The sequence below is a fragment of the Hyaena hyaena genome, unplaced genomic scaffold (assembly GCF_003009895.1).
Source record: "Hyaena hyaena isolate Hyena2069 unplaced genomic scaffold, ASM300989v1 scaffold_128, whole genome shotgun sequence".
In the NCBI taxonomy this organism is placed as follows: Eukaryota; Metazoa; Chordata; class Mammalia; order Carnivora; family Hyaenidae; genus Hyaena; species Hyaena hyaena.
In genome coordinates this window covers 2524059-2538673 of record NW_024080760.1, presented here as the reverse complement: position 1 = coordinate 2538673, position 14615 = coordinate 2524059, and the positions used below count along the sequence as shown (strand labels likewise).

At 48.7% G+C, this 14615-nt stretch overlaps 1 protein-coding gene across 3 annotated transcripts in view; it reads right to left on the bottom strand.

Moving 5' to 3' along the window:
- VWA2 (von Willebrand factor A domain containing 2) overlaps positions 1-14615 on the bottom strand; it is a 48736-nt gene that overhangs the window by 22883 nt on the left and 11238 nt on the right. For all 3 annotated transcript variants that reach the window (XM_039237583.1, XM_039237584.1, XM_039237582.1), the window contains exons 3-5: positions 12551-12625; positions 11101-11234; positions 3511-3620 (exon numbers count right to left, since the gene is read on the bottom strand). In XM_039237583.1, the coding sequence (XP_039093514.1) occupies positions 3511-3620; positions 11101-11234; positions 12551-12625 (319 nt within the window). The remainder of the gene's footprint in view (positions 1-3510; positions 3621-11100; positions 11235-12550; positions 12626-14615) is intronic.

Sequence of the window (14615 nt, the reverse complement as noted above, 5' to 3'; positions counted from 1 at the left end):
AGGGCCTTTTTGAATCAATCTGCTGCAATTTGCTTGGTGTTTTCAGAAGACAGTGGGGCCAAATCATCGAGTCCAAGGCACCCAAACAACTGTTGACCTGCAGTCCTGAACTGAAACCCACAGGTCAGTTTTTCTTCTGCAAATGTTAGCATGCATCTGATGGGTACAAAGATGCTTTTGTAATAAGATGTTTTATTAATAATGATAGAATTCATACACCATAAAACTCACCCTTTTAAAATATTTTTTTAAGTTTGCTTATTTATTTTGAGACAGAGCAAGGGAGGGGCAGAGAGGAAGGGAGGGAGCAAGAATCCCAAGCAGGTTCTGCACTGTCAGCGTGAAGCCCAACGTGGGGCTCACACTCACTAACTGCAAGATCATGATCTGAGCAGAAATCAAGAGTCAGATGCTTAACCAATGGAGCCACCCAGGTGCCCCACAAATCACCCTTTATTTTTTTTTAATTAAAAAAATTTTTAATGTTTATTTTTGAGAGAAAGAGAGAGAGAAAAACAGAGACTGAGTGAGGGAGGGGCAGAGAGAAAAGGAAACAGAATCTAAAGCAGGCTCCAGGCTCTGAGCTGTCAGCACAGAGCCCAAGACTGGGCTCGAAGCCACAAACCAAGGGATCATGACCTGAGCTGAAGTTGGATGCTTAGCCAACTGAGCCTCTGAGGTGCCCCAAAAATCACCCTTTTAAAGTATAGAATTCCCTGGTTTGCAATGTATTCACAGAATTGTGCAACCATCCCCACTAAGTCCTACACCCCAAAAGAAGCCCTACGCCCATTAGGGGTCACTCCCTATCCCCCTCCCCACAGCCCCTGGCAGGGACTAATCTGCTTTTGGTCTCCACAGATTTGCCTATTCCAGACATTGCGTATAAATGGGAGACTCATACAATAAGTGGCCTTCTGTGTCTGGCTTCCTTCACTGAGCACCATGTTTTCAAGGTTCATCCATGTCGTAGTGTGAATCGCATCATCCTTCCTTTTCACAACTGAATAATATTCCAGCATGGCTCCACCACATTTGGTTTAGCTATTCATTCATTGGACTTGTGTGTTGTTTTCATTTTTTGGCTGCTATAAATAATGCTGCTACAAATGTTAGTATAGAAGTTTTTCTGGAAGCATACATTTTCAGTTCTTTCGGAGTCACTGGGTCACATGGTATATCTATGTCTAACTGCCAGACTATTTCCAAAGCTGCTGCACCATTTTACATTACTACCAGCAATGCATGAGAGCTCCAATTTCTTCACATCCCTGCCAACACTTGCTACAGTGTGTCATTTATTTTAGCCTTCCTCGTGGGTGTGAAGTCATAGCTCATTACTGTTTTGATTTGTGTTTCCTTGGTGACTAAGGACACTGAGCATCTTTTCAAGTGTTTGTGTGCCATTCACAGATGTTCTCTGGAGAGATGTCTGTTTACAAGGTTTCTTGTTAGGATGATGGAAATGTTCTAAAATTATAGTAATAGTTGCACAACTCTGGAAAATACACTCAAAATCACTGTATTGTACATGCTAAATGTGTGAATTTTATGGCATTTAAATTACATGTCAATAAAGGTGTTTTTGTTTTGTTTTGTTTTACAAACTTAGTGTGTAGAATAAGCACGTGGCAGGGGCGTCTGGGTGGCTCAGTTGGTTAAGTATCTGACTCTTGATTTCAGCTCAGTCACAGATCAGCAGGGACCTGATCTCACAGTCACGAGACAGGGCCCTGCATCAGGCTTCCAGCTGGGCACAGAGCCTGCTTAAGATTCTCTCTCCCTCTCTCTCTCTGCCCCTCCCCTGCTTGCTTGCACACTTGTTCCCTCAAAAAAAGGGGAGGGGGGCTGGGACACCGGGGTGGCTCAGTCAGCTAAGCATCCAACTCTTGATTTCAGATCAGGTCATGAGCTCCCGGTTTGTGAGTTCAAACTCATCGGGTTCTATGGTAACAGTGTGGAGCCTGCTTAGAATTCTCTCTCTCTCTCTCTCTCTCTCTCTCTCTCCCTCTCTCTCTATCTGTCTCTCTCTCTATCCTCTTCCCCTGCTCATGCTCATGCTCACTCTCTCAACACAGATTTTAAAAAAAGAAAACAATAATCATCACAGGGCAGTGAGGCAGTGGGAGAGACCTTTCAAAAGTACAAATCCTTAGTATCTACGTACCCTAAGCCCACTGACGGATTCGGAGGGTCTTGGAGGGAACTGAGGCACTGGCCTCGCTGACACGCTCCTCAGAGGCAACTCCGACCCAGGCCTCCTGACCAAAGAGCTCGCTTTGACACGTGGGCATCTGGGCCCGAGGCACAGGAGCGAAAGGCTGCGACTGTCCTCTCTAGGAAACCATTCTCGGAGGCCTCAAGGGTAGAGGGTGCGAGGGAACCAGGAAAGGCCGGTGCACACTAATGCCACCTTTACCAAACACTTCAAGGTGCTTGTCTTCCCTCTGTGCTTTCTTGTACTTGACCCGCCTCTCGCTCTGGTCAGGCTGCCCCCGGGCGGGGACAAACAGCCTGAGATGAAGTCACTGGGGCTGCCTGGGGGCTGTATGGCCCCCAGAGGCCCTGCTGCGCCTGTAGGGGACACGGGCGTCTGGAGAGCACTGGAGGCGCAGAAGCCTGTGACTGGGAAAGAGACTGCAGAGTCCAGGGCCTTCCTTTGCGGCTGGAGTCGGTGGCCACGAACGGCTGGGACCGTGGACTCTGCCAGGACTTCGTGGGCACGTGCTCAAGGGGAAGCAGACACCACAGAGGATCCAGAGAAAATCCAGAGAGCAGAGTGGCGAGTGGCAGGTAAGGTATCCTCCTGTGAGGGCTTGGGAACGTGTGTGTGCCTGTGCTCGCACGTGTGTAGCACGCACGCACATATACAGATGCATGTGTGTATATAATACACATGCATATAAAATACTGATACACAATATATGTATTTACATTTACATATATGTGTATCTACATATGTGTATTTACACATACATATATGCATATACACACACATCAGCTGACATGTAACGTGAATAAAGCTATGACCCTACTACGTACATTTATAGGGTGTATATGATCATACAAAGAGCTATTCATCATTTTTAAGGCATTTTTCATAACAGAGGGACAAGTACTCTTTCTAGAAGATAAAAACAAGGCTTCAAGGAGTGTGGGGAGCTGTCCCAGCTGCAGGGGTCTCCAGGGCCAGAACTGGGAGACCCAGTATTCTTCCCCCCACGTCACCTGACGCAGCTCACCCTCCGCCAGCCCCCCGTCCCAGGTAGCCGACAAGGCCACACAACAGCGGCAAAGAGATTTTAATTCGCACATAAGCTCCCACTTGAGACGCTGTTGTGTAACAAGGAGGAGCAGTCTCGAGACGGGCACTCTCGTCACTCACTGGACACGGCTGGGGTTCCGGAAGCCAAACCGCAGCCCTCTCTCGGGCCGACCGCGCCCTTCAAGGGAGCGATCTTGAGAGCCGCTGGCTTCATCCCAGCCGGGGCGGCATTTGCTCATACGTACTTGAAAACCATCCTCTTCATGTGTGCCTTCACTTCCTGTTGGGACGAAAACGAATCCAAGGGGAATTCCAGACGAGGAACGGAACTGAACTGCAGGGCTCCCACTCTGACCTGCAGTAGGAGACAGAGGGTCCGGGGGTCAGGGGGGGGCGGTCTGAGAGCGAGGTCAAGGCACAAACAGTCCTAAGGGAAATGACCCTGCCTCCTGCCCACTCAACAAATACCAGAGCCAGGGCTCTCTCCAGTGTCCCTAAAAGAAAGTTCCAAAGCCCTGGAGAAAACAAAGTGCCTACGCGCTGTATGGACAACCCCAATAGCAGCTTCTGGCAGCTCCCCCGGCTGGGCTGGGAGCGTCCCTAGCGCAGGGTCGCAGGCCACATATCCAACAGCCTCCCAGGTGCGGGTACTGTTTTAAACAGTCTTTTGAATTATTTCATTTAACCCACAGAGGCGCCATCAATACATCACTGCTGGGGAAACTGAAAATGTAGAGAGACACGGATCTGGCCTGGGGCTAGGGAACGAGAGAGCCGGGCCACGGGTCCTCGCGCCTACGACCCTCGCTAAGCCTCAGTGACACCACAGACAGCAGGCACAGACCTCGAGGAAGATGCTGCCGAGCCAAGCCGGGGAGCCGGGGACGCTCAGCACGGCCGCCTTCACGGCCGGCTCACCGCCAACCATGGCCGTGATCGGGCGCGGGTCAGTCCTTACGGGCCCGCTCCTGACAAGCTGGGGGAAGGCCACCTCTCCAGACCAGAGTCACACGGGGGGACAATCGGCATCTTAACCTGAGACGAAGTTCCTCCACAGCGGACGGACTTGGGGCTGCGGGGGATTCCAGATGCCGCCTCATCCTAACTCAGAGGCCATATGAGCAGACCCAACGCCTCGCAAAACTGGAGAAGGGAAACTGAGTAAAGTCACGTTCTGGGCCCTTAGGACTCTCGCTTGTCTCGAGCAGAAAAGGCCATAAACATTTGGGTTTCCTCCCGAAAGCCCAAGCCCTGTACATAATCAGTGGCTCTCTAAGACTCCATGCTCCGTCACTATTAACTAACCCCAATTCCGGCCAAGACTGCCAATCGGCCAAGTGATTCACATTTAAGCAACGAGGCTGCCCTTTTTTTTTAACCCACTCCTTGAGTTCCTGCACTGCTGATCCCTAAACAGACTGAGCGCTTTGGACACCATCCAAGGACTCGGTCCCACCAGCCCACTGGCACCTGATCCGGTTACCAGAGCCCAGTGGAATCTCCTTCGACAGGAAGCTCTGAGGATGAGCCCGTTGAGCAGCTTCAGTGGGAAGAAATTTAGGCTGGGTGGGCAAGTGTGGGAGAGGGACACTGGAAAACCGAGCAGTAGAGAAGCTTGCGGAGATTCTGAGGAACAAGACTTTTGAAATCTCCCTTGAAGTCAGCATGTGATCTAGGCAGCCTCTCCAACTAGTGGGAAAACTGGCCTAGTAGGTGACAATTGAAGAGCCACCTACAAGTGACAACAGGGTCCATCACAAATGGGTTCAAGATTTATATGCGAAACAAATACAACCGTGGAAGTTCTAGAAGAAAACTTGAAAGGATTTCTTCATAGCTTCAAAGTGGAAAACGACCTTACTTTGCTTTGAAACCCGAAAGCCATAAAGGAAAAGGGTGATAAATCTGGCTACGCAAAGAAAACTTCTGAAGGGTGAAACATACCATAATGCAATAAAAAAATGCAGACAAATTGAAAAGTTGTTTGCCACTCAAGTCAGAGGCACTCAAGTCAAGTATATTGGCTAGTTTTCCCAATATACAAAGAGTCTCTAGGAACTGATACATAAAAGACCAACAATACAATAGAAATACTGGCAAAGGATATGAACAGGTATTGCACAGGAAACACAAAGGCTCTTTGAGAAAAGATGCTTCACTGTACCACACTGAAATGTAGCAGAAATCTAAATACAACATTTGCAAGGGAAACTAGCAAGTTCTCAAGCATTGCTGCAAGAACATAAGTGCTACAGCACCTATGGAGAGCAATTTCTCAATATTTAGTGAAAATACAGTGGCATAGGGCTCCTGGGAATGTACTCTACAGACATACTTCCGTATGTGTGAAATAAGGTATTTACAAGCTCACAGTATATATATATATTTTTTTTTAATTTATTTATTTTTGAAAGACACAGATAAACAGAGCATGAGTTGGGAGGAGCAGAGAGAGAGGGAGACACAGAATCTGAAGCAGGCTCCAGGCTCTGAGCTGTCAGCACAGGGCCCGATGTGGGGCTCGAACCCACGAACCGTGAGATCATGACCTGAGCCGGAGTCGGACACTCAATTGACTGAGCCACCCAGGCGCCCCAGTATATTTGTAATAGCAGATGTCCATCAATAGGGGATTGGTTAATTAAACCTCAGTAAATCCTTACAATGGAACATTAATAAGCCATAAAATATAACATATACCCATTTTAATGGCTATATTACCTATATACCTAGATATGGAAAGATTTCTAAGACAATATGGAAAAAAAAAGGCAAGGGATAGAACAGTGTATACACATGCATGGCATACTTCATATTGCTTGTGTTTGCGTGAAGTGATTCTGGAAGGGTGCTGGAGAAGACAGGTAGGGAAATGGGGCAGATGGAAAATATGTGAGGAGGAGGGACACCATGCACTGAATGCATTTTCATTGAGCCATATGAAAGGATCACTTAAAAAACAACAATTCTGGGGCACCTGGGTGGCTCAGTCAGTTAAGTGTCCGACTTCGGCTCAGGTCATGATCTCACGGTTCATGGGTTCGAGCCCCGCATAGGACTCTGTGCTGACAGCTCAGAGCCTGGAGCCTGCTTCAGATTCTGGATCTCCCTCTCTCTCTGACCCTCCCCCGCTCATGCTGTCACTCTCTCTCTCTCTCTCTCTCAGAAATAAATAAAACATTTAAAAAATTAAAAAAAAAAAGAAACAATTCCCTTGAGACCAACAGCTGAGTGTATTTACTTGAATTAAACAGGAAGGACAGAACTTCAAAACAAAACAAGATGGAAATGGCTTGAGTCAGTGGTTAAGGCATTTGATTTAATTGGTGGTTTGGGAGCAAAGTAGTTGCCTTTTATCTTTGGTTTACTGTGTGCTCAGAAGCAGGCCTGCCCAGATCCCTCACCACACTGTAATCACCAGGCTGCCGTCACTGTATTAGCGCCAGGAAGGGGGCTTCCCAGCTTCTAATTTTTGGGAGAAAGACTTCAAACACCTCACTCCACCTCAACCACACAGCATCCGTAAAAAGCAACTTAATTTATAGCACCTTAAAAACTGAAGTTGTAGCAGAGTAAAATACGGTGCAAATCAAATCCCTCGCACGTAGAGATACAAGAAGTCACAGAAATGCAGCGGCCACAGCATAAAACCTGAAGCACAGGTCAGACGGAACCATCTGAAATGGCCCTTCATGCAAATACCCGGCGATACCAACAGTCCAAGCAGTGTGAGGTCCTGCTGCCCCGTTGTTCACTGAACCAGACCCCCCAACCGCTCAGCTCAGCGAGTCCTGCTATGAGAAAGTTTTTCTCAGGTCAAGTCCATATAAAGTCTCTGAACATCCAGGGGCGCCTGGGTGGCTTAGTCGGTTGAGTGTCCGACTTTCGCTTAGGTCATGATCTCGCGGTTCGTGAGTTCGAGCCCCGCGTCAGGCTCTGTGCTGACTGCCAGCTCAGAGCCTGGAGCCTATTTCAGAGTCTGTCACTCCCTCTCTCTCTGACCCTCCCCTGCTCGTGCTGTCTCTCTCTCTCTCCTTGAAATAAAAATAAAAAAATATTAAAAAAAAAAAAGTCTCTGAACATCCAGATTCGGTGTGAGTGAAACAGAGGCACTCTGCACCCTCCTTCACCTGAAGAATCATGATCAGCTTCCCTCATTATCATGGAAGTTTCCAGGGCTCTCGCCGTTCTGGCGCCTTGCTGTGGGCCCTGTCTGGTTCGCCCATATCTAACCTAAAATTCTGCCTCCAGAACTTAATGCCGCATTTGAGATGTGGTCTGGCAACTCTGGGTTTTAATTCCCTGAACTCTGGGCACCTGTGGTTGACACAGCTGCACCAGCTGCACTGGCCACAGTCGTTTGTGGTGGTGTTTGTACCCTCCGTGCCGACGCTGAATCCCATCAGCACCCACCCGTGACACATTACACACACACACACACGTGCGTGCGCACACACACAATGCCACCATGCCAGCTGTCCATCTGCCATGTGACAAGGTGTGAATTCTGAGTGTCACCTCAGCCTCACCCAGGGGCTACCAGCTGGGAGGGACAAATGACCTAATGGAGCAAGTCCTGAGCTCAGAGCCAAGAGCCCCATACTTCCACATTTATCTGTCTCCTATGATTACTGTGTGACCCCGGGCAGTTACTTAAACTCTCTGAGCCTGTTTCTTCATCTGTTAAAAAAAAAAAAAAAAAGATTCGCCAATCATGCCCACAGCTCTTCTCTCCCAACCCACCATCCTCTGAGGCCCGCAGGCCACCCACTGCAGAACACATTATATCAGTGCCAACGTCCACAGGCATTTGATTTTTATGGTTCTTTCTCCAGGAATAACTAATGAAACTTTGTCAGAATCACTTCCTTTTAAAATCAGGACCCTCCCGGGGCGCCTGGGTGGCTTAGTCGGCTAAGCTTCCGACTTTCGCTTAGGTCATGATCTCGCGGTTCGTGGGTTCGAGCCCCGCGTCGGGTTCTGTGCTGACTGCCAGCTCAGAGCCTGGAGCCTGTTTCGGTCTGTGACTCCCTCTCTCTCTGACCCTCCCCTGCTCACGCTGTCTCTCTCTACTAGAAATAAATAAAACATTTTAAATAAATAAATAAATAAATAAATAAATAAAATCAGGACCCTCCCTCCTACACTGTTGGTGGGAATGTAAACTGGTGCAGCCCCTCTGGAAAACAGTGTGGAGGTTCCTCAAGAAATTAACAATAGAACTCCCCTATGACCCAGCAATAGCACTGCTAGTAATTTACCCAAGGGATACAGAAATGCTGAGGCATGGGAGCACATGTACCCCAATGTTCACAGCAGCACTCTCCACAATAGCCAAAACATGGAAAGAGCCTAAGTGTCCATCCACAGATGAATGGATCAAGAAGATGTGGTTTATCTATACCATGGAATACTACATGGCAATGAAAAACAATGAAATCTGGCCATGTGTAGCAACATGGATGGAACTCGAGGGTGTTATGCTGAGCGAAATAAGTCAGGCAGAGAAGGACAAATATCATATGTTTGCACGTATAGGAGGATTAAGAGGAACTTAATGGAGGACCAAAGGGGAGAAGAAGGGGGAAATGGTGGGGGAAAGGGAGAGAGGCAAACCATGAGAGACTCTTGAATGCTGATAAAAACTGAGGACTGATGGATGTGGGGGGGAGGGGGGATGGGCATGGAGGAGGACACTTGTGGGGATGAGCACTGGGTGTTATATCAAAACCAACTTGACAATAAACTATAAAAGAAAAAAAAAAAAGAAAAGCAGGACCCTGTGTGGAGGAAGGTGGAGTTTCAGCAGCCCGTGGCTCTGGCCCTTTGAGGACCTGGGATGGGCGGGATGGGCTGACTGGATGGCTGGAACTTCTGGGCTGCCCGTGCCCGGATGGAATGGCGTCTGCAGGCGGCCCAGGACAAGGCGCTCCCTCTCTCAAAAGTACCTGCCATTCTGGAGAAAATCTGCTTTCATTAAAAGCCACTTCTGCTCTTAAATCCTAGAGGTTTTTCTAGGATTAAGCCAGGAATGTCATCTTGGAAAACCACTTCCTTCTCTCACCTGTTTGCAAGGAGTCTCTAATTCAAGTTAAGTATCACTTTTCAGACCAAAACGCCCTTCTTAAATTTCGACTTTTGAGTAGGTTCCCATGGTTCAAAATCCATCATGTATAAAAAAATCTGTATCATTGAGTCCCCCCGTGGACGCACCCCATCGGTTCAGTTCCCACCCTCCCTCTCCCCGGCAAACCACTGCCCTTAGCCTCTTTACAAATCTCTCCAAGTACAAACATAGACTCTATTTACCTTCCATTATTTTTCATAAAAAGTAACACGTTATACATACCATTCACACCTTACTTTTACTCTCATACTGTTTGGTACCCTTCCATCTAAGAGAGCTTCCCCATTCCCTTTCTGCTGCTGTTCAGTGTGTCTAGGAATGCGCCATATTGGATTTACCTGTCCCCTATGAATGGGTGTTTGGATTACCCAAAATCTTTTTTTTTTTTTAACGTTTTATTTATTTCTAGGAGAGAGGGGGACAGCGTGAGCAGGGGAGGGTCAGAGAGAGAGGGAGTCACAGACTGAAACAGGCTCCAGGCTCTGAGCCGGCAGTCAGCACAGAGCCCGACGCGGGGCTCGAACCCACGAACCGCGAGATCATGACCTAAGCGAAAGTCGGACGCTTAACCAGCTAAGCCACCCAGGCGCCCCTGGATTACCCAAAATCTTTTACGAACATAAACAACACTGCAAGGAATAACTGTGTGCGCGCGGTACTTTGCATTTGTGGGGGTATCTTTAGAATAAATTTCATGGGGCGGAATCCCTAGGACCAAGGGTCCGGGCCTTTGTCATTCTGACAGACGCCGTCAGATTCCCTTCCTAGGGGCTGCACCAGGTTACACTCCCACCATCAGTGCGCACCCGTTCCTACAGATCTGCCAATGGGGCAGGTCACCAAATCGGATTTTTGCAAAGCCAATAAATGAAAATGGAATTTCAGCGAGAGATGTGCTGTTACAGTGAGTGAGGCTGGGCGTCTTTTCCTATGTCTGAGGGCTGTTAGCGTTTCAGTTTCTGGGAGCTGTGTTTGTTGCCCATTTTCCTGTGGGGTTGTCCCAAGATGGCCCTCCTCGCAGCAAGAGCTACGGCTAGTGCACTCTGCTGCTGTTTCAGAGCTGCTCTCTGGAGCCAGAAGAACAAGAAATGAAGACACTGGCTGGATTCACTCAGGCTGGAGTAGTTTCTCTCATGGGAATGGAGAGGGTGGGGGCTGCACTTCCTATTGGGACTCCCGTCCTCTGAGGTACAGCTCCCGTCTGCCAGCACGCGCAGCCTCTCCCACTGTTCCACAGACACGTCTCTTGCTAGTGGGAAACCAACAAGGCGGATCGGCAGGTGACCCACAGGTGGCCAGATAGTCTCTCCCATCTGACTACCGGGATTGGTCAAGGGACTGTCATGTGATCCACGCCTGCCCAATGGGAGCCGTCCCTGGGGCTTCCGCCAGGTGTCCAGGGAAAGAAAACCCCCTTCTTGTTACCAGGGTCACTAGCTCGAAGGACATTTCAGGGCAAATCTGCCATGTAAGAAAGGCTTGCTTGGGATGGAAGCCAACCAAGGGACACAAAACTGAGGAGAAAATGAGACGGAATGAGCCCTTGGATCCCACCATGCCTAGCACCAGGATCCACCCCCCACCCCTCACCCCCACCTCCATCTTCCTGTTGCACAAGCAGGTACATGTGACCTTCTGCTTAGAACTGGATCTCCATCACTTGCAACCAAAGATGCCCGATTATGAAGATGACAAGACTTGCACTCACCCTCTCAGGGCTGATGTCCAGAGCATCACAGACCATGACAGCAAAGCGTTTGGACCTTTCAAAGCTCCCCTTCCCGACGCTGTAGGAGCCATCTATCATAAACAGGACGTCCACGGCAGCTGAGCACCGTATCACTAGGGGGAGAGGGAGACATAATGCGTGACAACTGGCTTCCCTGGCGTCTGGTCTCGAGAGGGTCTCCCTCCTGAACCAGAGCAGAGGCAGAAAACAACCTGGGGCTGGACGGGGCTGCTGCTCTTCTTAGCACGTGGGCAAATTAACGCAGTAGAAGGTCCTTTCTTCCTGTAGCAGGAAGTCTGCTCCCCCGACCAGGCCTCCCCCACCCGCACGAAGCCCACAGTCTTCGTAATGTGGGAAATGTCTAGTTCAACACCACCGACTGAGCCATAGGAGAGGAGGGGCTGCTGGGCCAGTGAGGGATTCTAAAGAGCCTTGGTCCCAGCTCTCGGGGGCCACAGTCTAGTTCAGGATTCAGCCAGACACCCTGGCACGTGAGGCCACATTACCCCAGAGTTCAAGTGAGAACAGTACTGTCTTTCCCGTACGCCCTTCACTGCCTCCAACGCTCTACACGTGCTAATTTATTTCATTCTTATGCCCACCCTAAGATAGATTGCTATTTTTTTTTATTTAACAGTTTCACTGAGGAGTTACTACTCACAAACCGGATGATTCATCCACTGAAAGGTGATAACTCAATGGCTTTTCGTATATTCACAGATACATTCCATCACTGCCGCAGTCAAATTCAGAACATTTTCCACCACCTCACAAAAGAAACCCTATGCCCTTTAGCTCTCAGCTCCCCAGCGCCCCGCCTCACCCCTAAACAGATGTACGGGTTTTGTTCCCAGCGGAGTGATGAGGAAAGAAAGGCCCAGGACAATTCAGGAACTTCCCTAAGGCTAAAGTGCCAGTACGTGACAGGGCTGGGGAGCAGCGCAGGCTGTCTAGCCGCAGAGTCCCTGTCCCACCACCTCAGCGTGGGGCTGCAGGGGAGTGGGGGGCAGAGAAGCACCAGAGAGAAGGCGCCACCCAGAAGGCAGCAACTGAGGGGGCTTTCACCAGAGAGGGAGGGAAGGGACCTTTGGGGCCTCTGGGAATGGGCAGGTGTGGCTTGAGCACGGGGATCGGATGCCGGAAAGGGTGGAAGAGGAGGGAACATGGCGGGAGATGAGGCTGGCTGGGGAGATGGTGGTCACACAGAACTTCCAGGCAAGACCAAGAAATTCAGCAACAAGGATTTACCAAGGGCTTTCACCCACGTGGGAGAGCTGGTCAGGCCTGTTTGGGGGAAAGGACTCTGGTCACTAGGTGAAAGGAAGATAGGAATGGGACAGGAATGTTCTGGAGTAACACAGTTGCCCTTGCGTCCATCATGCAGACGCCAAAATGGGGGTCTGGAGGGTCGAATCACACATGGGCTTACTTTTGCTGGCAGCTGAAATCTTCCCAATGGTCTCCCTGCTTACGTGGACTTCCTGAAGAGGATGAGATGGGTGTGCTAGGGAAGAAAATACCAGAAGCAGTCACTGCAGAGAGAAGTCTTAGAGTCCACATTATGTGACCAGAACTAAGAGGCAGTAAGAGAGAAAACTGGAATGTGGAGGAAGTCAATGATGTTGTATCTCAAAAATTACCAGATGAAAAGCATAAAGAAACTCCTCCAATTACTCCAATCAGGTACCTCTGTATTTAGATTTGGGTATTCTGAAGAGAAAAATTAAAAATATACATAGAGGGGGACACAGAGAGCCTGTGAATCTGATGAGTTTCGCCCCTAGATCAGGCATAATAACTGGGTGCCCCTCTGGGGCGCAGCACCTTGCCCTAAAAGTTAACCCTGGATGAAAACATACAATTCATAAAAGAAATACAATTCATAGACAAGCACAAGGGTAAAAGTTTAAACAGGTGACATGTTTTAATCCAAACAATGGGAGACCTTGTAACAGTGAAATTTAAATGATCAGCTTCTAAATTTAAAGGTAATCAGGGACGGGGTGCCTGGGTGGCTTAGTCGGTTAAGCATCCGACTTCCGCTTAGGTCATGATCTCGCGGTTCGTGGGTTCGAGCCCCGCGTCGGGCTCTGTGCTGACTGCCGGCTCAGAGCCTGGAGCCTGTTTCAGTCTGTGACTCCCTCTCTCTCGGACCCTCCCCTGCTCACGCTGTCTCTCTCTCTCTCCTAGAAATAAATTAAAAAAACATTAAAAAAAAAGTGTAAAAAAAAAAAAAAAGGTAATCAGGGAAAGATCAAATCAAGAAAAACTTTTCCAGTGGGGGCACTGAAAACTGGTCCAGCCCTTTTAGAAAACAATTTGGCCAAATGAATTAAGAGTCACAAAGCTGCTTGCAGCCTTTGCCCTCCCTGGGGCATCACACCTGGGAAGGGATCCAAAGGAAAACTACTGATCGAGAAGGGGAAAAATACATCAAGACTCTCCTTTCAGAGCTACTTGTGATGGAGAAATGCTAGAGAGAAGAGATCTCCAAAGAGGTAGGGCTGTGATAAATGCTGATAAATTACTGTGCGCAATGCAATTCACATGAACAAAGGACAAGAAGTTTGGGGGTAGAAAGTTCATGAATACATCTTTCATCCTTTTATACGCTATCTAGTAAAATTGTAATGATGATATATAAGTAACCAATAGCAATTTAAAACAAACTTGGGGGCGCCTGGGTGGCCCCATCGGTTAAGCATCCAACTCTTTTTTTTAATAATTTATTTATTTTTGAGAGAGAGAAAGAGAAGCAGAGAGAGGGAGACACAGAATCCGAAGCAGGCTCCAGGCTCAGAGCTGTCAGCACAGAGCCTGACGCAGGGCCTGAACCCATGAACCGTGAGATCATGACCTGAGCTAAAATCATACGCTTAACTGACTGAGCTACCCAAGCGCCCCAGGTGACCAACTCTTGATTTCAGCTCAGGTCATGACTTCACAGTATGTGAGTTTGAGCCCCATGCTGGGCGCTGCACTGACAGCATGGAGCCTGCTTGGGATATTCTGTCTGTCTCTCTCTCTCTCTGCACACCCCCCCCAAAATAAATAAACCTTAAGAACAATTTTTTTTAAATAAACTTTGAGAGCAGGGGTAACATGTCAAGGAAGCCCCAGGATTGCTGAACACCAGTGAACCATGATGAAAGTCCTGAAGGCAGTGAGGGTGGGGCCACCTGGAGGGATTTTTTTTTTTAACGTTTATTCATTTTTGAGAGACAGAGAGTGAGTGGGGGAGGGGCAGAGAGAGAGGAAGACAAAGAATCGGAAGCGGGCTCCAGGCTCCCAGTGGTCAGCACAGAGCCCGACGCGGGGCTCGAACCCACGAACCGTGAGATCGTGACCTGAGATGAAGTCAGCCGCTTAACTGACTGAGCCACCCAGGCACCCCTGGAATCTTTAAAAAGATTTTTAAATTTTTTTTTTTTATGTTTTATTTATTTCTAGGAGAGAGAGAGAGAGAGAGAGAGACAGCGTAAGCAGGGGAGGGT